General features: G+C 42.1%; 1 protein-coding gene across 1 annotated transcript in view; it reads left to right on the forward strand.

The window, feature by feature from the left end:
- Positions 1 to 4,023: 4,023 nt before the first annotated feature.
- NAA50 (N(alpha)-acetyltransferase 50, NatE catalytic subunit) overlaps positions 4,024 to 4,955 on the forward strand; it is a gene marked incomplete at its 5' end in the record, with an annotated part of 4,480 nt that continues 3,548 nt past the window's right edge. The window contains 2 exons of the mRNA XM_008947909.1: positions 4,024 to 4,207; positions 4,699 to 4,818. Coding sequence (XP_008946157.1) covers positions 4,024 to 4,207; positions 4,699 to 4,818 — 304 coding nt within the window. The remainder of the gene's footprint in view (positions 4,208 to 4,698; positions 4,819 to 4,955) is intronic.

Consider the following 4,955-nt stretch of genomic DNA (forward strand, 5'->3'; position numbering starts at 1 on the left):
TGTGTAGCACAAAATCATCTAGACTCTGAATGATTCCTGTGCTTCTCTTGCACAGTACTTCCAAACTGGGGTAGGCTGGCACTTCTGCTCAAGAATGGACAGGTTCTGCCTCTAGCAATTTTTTCCCCTTCTTTATGCTGGCAGAAGACTTGTGTGGTGAACCTGATCAGGGGACTGATGTGGGTTAAAACTAAACATCTCTTTTTTTGCTAGGTTAGTTTTAATCTGGGTTGGTTTGCCACACTGCTGCACAAATGTTTGTACCAGCAAGAGGGTGGAAATGAGTGACTTGGGGACAGCCAGGCTGCTGCTTTTGGCTGCAGTGCCATCTTTCCCATGCTTTAACTCAAGGCTGTGGTGGCACTTTTGCCACACTGTCCTTGGGCAAAGCGATGAACTGCCATGATGTGGGTCTTCCTTTCCATGTCCTCATTTAGTTTACTTATTGAGTGGTTTTGTATGTAATAGATGTGGTGCTGATCTAATCAGGTAGTGCTATACATGAAAGTAATTTATGGTTTGAGTACATACTATTTACACAGACATACTTAGCATATTGATTTACACTTCCTCCAGTGTTTCTCAGCTAGTTTCATATTATCCTCCAGGATGAATTACTGTCCCTGGTGCAACTCTCAAGCAGTGAGGAAACAGCTAGTGACAGAGCACAGTGAGCACGCAGGAGACAACAATGACTGTGCAAGTGGTGAGAGAGAGAGAGGGAGCCCAAGGGGTCTAGATCTGTCAGCAGCACCTTTTAGCCTCCTCCTACTGGAACTTGTTTCTCTGGCCTGATGCCAGCCTCTGAGGTGATGTCTTGGCTAAGGAGTTCTGAGCAGCCTCAAACTCTGCTTCTGCACTTATTTATTTATTTTTTATTCCTTGTCTGAAACCTTTCCCCTGAAGGTCCATCTTCTGGCCATGGTTGCTTTTTTAGCCATCTTATCCTGGCTGCCCCAACAATGTACCTTTGTCCTGTTGCACTGTCATCAGAAATATTCCATAGTGACTGTGTTGCAATGCCTGATTTCTTGCTTCACTAGTAACTAATTTCAAAATTATATTAGAAAACATGCAACCCGATGGTAGTCTGTCAGAGGTTTTTGCTTTACTGTGAGTTAAGAGTTCATGCTGGCATTACTGATCTACTGAAGCCTGGATCTACTGATCCAAAAGAAATATCACCAAGGTTAATGCACTATTAAATCTTTTTGACAAGGGACTTCCAAGAGACTAAGTGTGAATGTGAGGTTTTTCTTTTGCCTTACTGAGCTCCCACTCTGTTGTTAATCTGATCTAACTGGGTATTTAAGACCTACTCCTTTGGTTTGTTTTGGTTCTACCAAAGAAACCTTTGGTTTCTGCTTCGATGCAAAATGCAGCAAAAGAGACTGCTGGATTTTCTCCTCACTTTTAGTATGAGATTACTGAAGTGCTCTACTCTGGCAAAACTCTGTCCCAGACACAAATAAACCCAGGAACCCACCCACATGCCACAGTTCTATTCTTACCCTGTGTGAGGAAAAGCCAGCACTGCTGGCTGGGATTAGAAAAGGGCACAACTTGCCTTCTGTGTGCCTGAAGAAGCACAGCTGTGCAGCCTAGCATCCCAACATCTTAGAACTTTGACAACAGCTTGCTTTTTTACAGTGGGAATACTTCTGTACTATCAGGAGATAATCCTTAGTAGCTCGGTGTGCTTACTTTGTGTTGGAGTTTAATTACCACAGGGACTTGCACAAGTGGTGATACATGGAGAAAGGAATCTTGAGAGCAAAAATAATCTAGAAGGTGGAAAAGGCTGTGAAACAAAGGGCTGGTGGCAGTAGGAGGAGTCATGGAAAGATACTGCAGACTATTTTGGCACAACATAGTGGTTTGTAGCCAGAAACTTTAGAAATATATCGTGTTGCTGTTGCTTGTAGTATGCCTGGGTATCTTGACGTGGGTGAGATGCAAGAATGTGGAGACTGTTGCTGCTTCTTAAGATAACTGTTGATATTCTTGAGATAACTGTTGGAGAACACACCACCCAAGGTCTAGTGAGGTGTCTCTCAGGAGGCTGCGGAAGAATTGGGTAGAGCTCAGGGGCAAACTACAAGGATTCATTGCGTGGTAATTGCCCTTGCAGTGAGGGAGGAAAAAGATCAGTGTGTTCAGTGTGGTAGGCAGAAGGCAGATGAGGGGCTGCCTGGAACAATTGTGAGCACCCATGCTGGCATGAGTTGCTTAACGTCAGGCCTTTTTCATGTCTTCAGCAAATGTGTGATGAAAGGTTAGACTTTGGAGTTGGCCAAGTTCAGTATGTAAATGCTATCTGTTAATTTTAAGTAGTAACTGGAACATATTAATGTGGTGGAGAAATAAAAACTCAACAATAGTCCATTAGTTAATGCTAGAAGGTTCTCTAAAAGGTGGCCCCTCTTCAAATTGTTTAGCTTCTGTAGGGCTTGCTAGGGAGGTTGTCTGGTCGTGTGTCACCAGAGAGTGAGCAATGGCAATCCTTGATGTCCTTGCAGAACTGACTGCTGTACAAGAAAAGGAGAAAGTGGGTGTGAGGGCAAGCTATGCTTCTTGGAAGTACACATTAAAGGCTCCATTTCTGATAGTTTGTAGGCTGCAGTACGAGGCCTAGAAAGCATTGTGTATTTATCACCCATCATTGGTAGTTATCATTGGCTAACTAAAACTAATATGCTATCTGGAGTACTAATCATTTAAGGGGGTTTGATGTATAATCAGGGTCAGTTAATAAAGTGTTGCTTGATACAGTTCTTCAAGATAAAAGGTTGATAGTTATCTCTTTTTTGTTCCACTGTATTATGTAAATTTATCTAGGCTATTGTGTCCTAGGCATCAGCCTATTCGAAGAAACAAGCTGTGTAAGCACAAGAGCCATTGGTGATGGAAAGGTTACTAGAATGAAGTTTGAAGCCTGTTGTGCAAGGATCTTAGAAAGCTGACTTTTTGAAAACAAAATTTGACTCTCTTAAAAAAGCAAAAAGGCAAATGGTGTCTTTGCCAGTGTTTGAAATGACCAGAAAATGATCTGGTTGCCTGGATGTATTTGGTAAAACAAAGCTGAAATAAACTTAGAATTGTGTCAGTTTCTAACTCAACATGTGTTGACTCTGTACTTGCCTAGTATTCTGGTGACCATTTAGGAAAACATCTTCATTATCATCATTTAAAAAAACCATTCCTGTAGTCCTCATTAAAACTGTCTATCTGCACCCAAGAAATTGGCTTGGGGAACAGGAACGCCTAATATATATTTTTTTAAATGTCTTTGTTTTTTAAATTTGCTTCCATATAGAGTGAGTTTCTGCCAGGAAGTTAGTCTTAGAAAAGGGAGAAGCTTGCTCTGTTTTTTCAGTATCATTTGGTGCAGCACTGGTATTTTGAGGTCATGATTCTGTTCTCAGTCAGCAGGAGGAATGACTTCAGTGATGATCACAGTAGATGCAGATATTGCCTTGACAGTGGCACCATTTCCTATTAACAGGCTTAGTATGAGTTTGCTGCACACAGTATTGATGCTTTTTAAAGACAGATGTCTAGTAATGACTTGATCTTTTTCTAAGCATAAGTTTGATATTGCTAGGTTGTAGAATAAGGGCTGTCTTTGAATCATGGATAAGGACTTAATTTTCTTGGCCTCTGTTCTAGCCACGTGTCTCTCACATTTTTGTTGTGGCTTTTTTTATTCCCCTCTCTCCCCTCCCCCATCTTGGTGGTCAGTGAGGAAATCAATGGGATAAAGTTAAAGCTAGTAATTCCACAAAGATATGTGTTCTCCTGTCTCCCACCCAATAAAACCACACATATATTATGGTACGTCAGCATGGCCTGAGAAACTTCTGTGTAGTACCAACTGAAATTGGGGTTGGGACTTAAATCAGCCACCAACAGAAGGCTGCATTGTATGGGTTGAATGTTGCTGTTCAAATATGTATTGAATTGATTATTGGGTGGGAGAGTTCTCTAAGCAAAAATAAACCAATTGAATGTTGATGGCCTTAGAAGTTTTGCAGTGTGTCAGATGTTAAGCATGTTTTGCTTTGTTCCAGTAGCCGGATCGAGCTGGGAGATGTGACGCCACACAACATTAAGCAGCTGAAGAGGCTAAACCAGGTCATTTTTCCTGTCAGCTACAATGACAAGTTCTACAAGGATGTACTGGAGGTTGGCGAACTAGCCAAATTAGGTACAAACGTTCTTGCCAAGTAATTGTGGGCTATGGTGGCAGAAGTGCTTGTCGTTGCTATCCATAATGGTTTTGAATAGCAGATCCTTCTACATTACTGTTTTACATAATGAAAAATAACTGTTTGCAAACCTCAAAAAGCCACAGTGCCAACCTCAGAGGGTTTGTGTTCTAAATAGATGCCGTTTTACTGGGAGTAGGCATGGTTTCTGTTACAGCAGAAAACAGTGCAGAGGTGCGTGCTACCAGCTTACCTCCTGATGGCATTAGTAGTTCATTTGAACAGTAATAAGCAAACCACTGTGTCAGAACACCATTGGTAACTTCACTCCAAGTGTGAAGTCACAGTTCTATCTGGATGTTTTATCCAGTGTTTTATCTGGATGGGAGAATGGCCAAGAGGGAAGGAAGGATGATAGAGGGCATAAATGAAGGAGCTGTATGTACAATTTGAGATTTGTGACTGATTGCACTGTTTCTCTCCTTGGCAGCCTATTTCAATGATATTGCAGTGGGAGCAGTGTGCTGTAGGGTGGATCACTCCCAGAACCAGAAGAGACTGTATATCATGACGCTGGGATGCCTGGCACCCTACCGAAGGCTAGGAATAGGTGAGGAGGACCTTCTTCTGTAGCTGAGTCGTCAAACCACCAGGTTGCCTGCAGCCTTCTGAATGCTCTTTCAGATTTCTAACCAAGATAGTGCACTTTCAGACCACGGATTTCTTTGGAAGGCACTTTAGGGAAAG

The sequence above is a fragment of the Merops nubicus genome, unplaced genomic scaffold, assembly GCF_000691845.1.
Source record: "Merops nubicus isolate BGI_N331 unplaced genomic scaffold, ASM69184v1 scaffold40469, whole genome shotgun sequence".
NCBI lineage: Eukaryota > Metazoa > Chordata > Aves > Coraciiformes > Meropidae > Merops > Merops nubicus.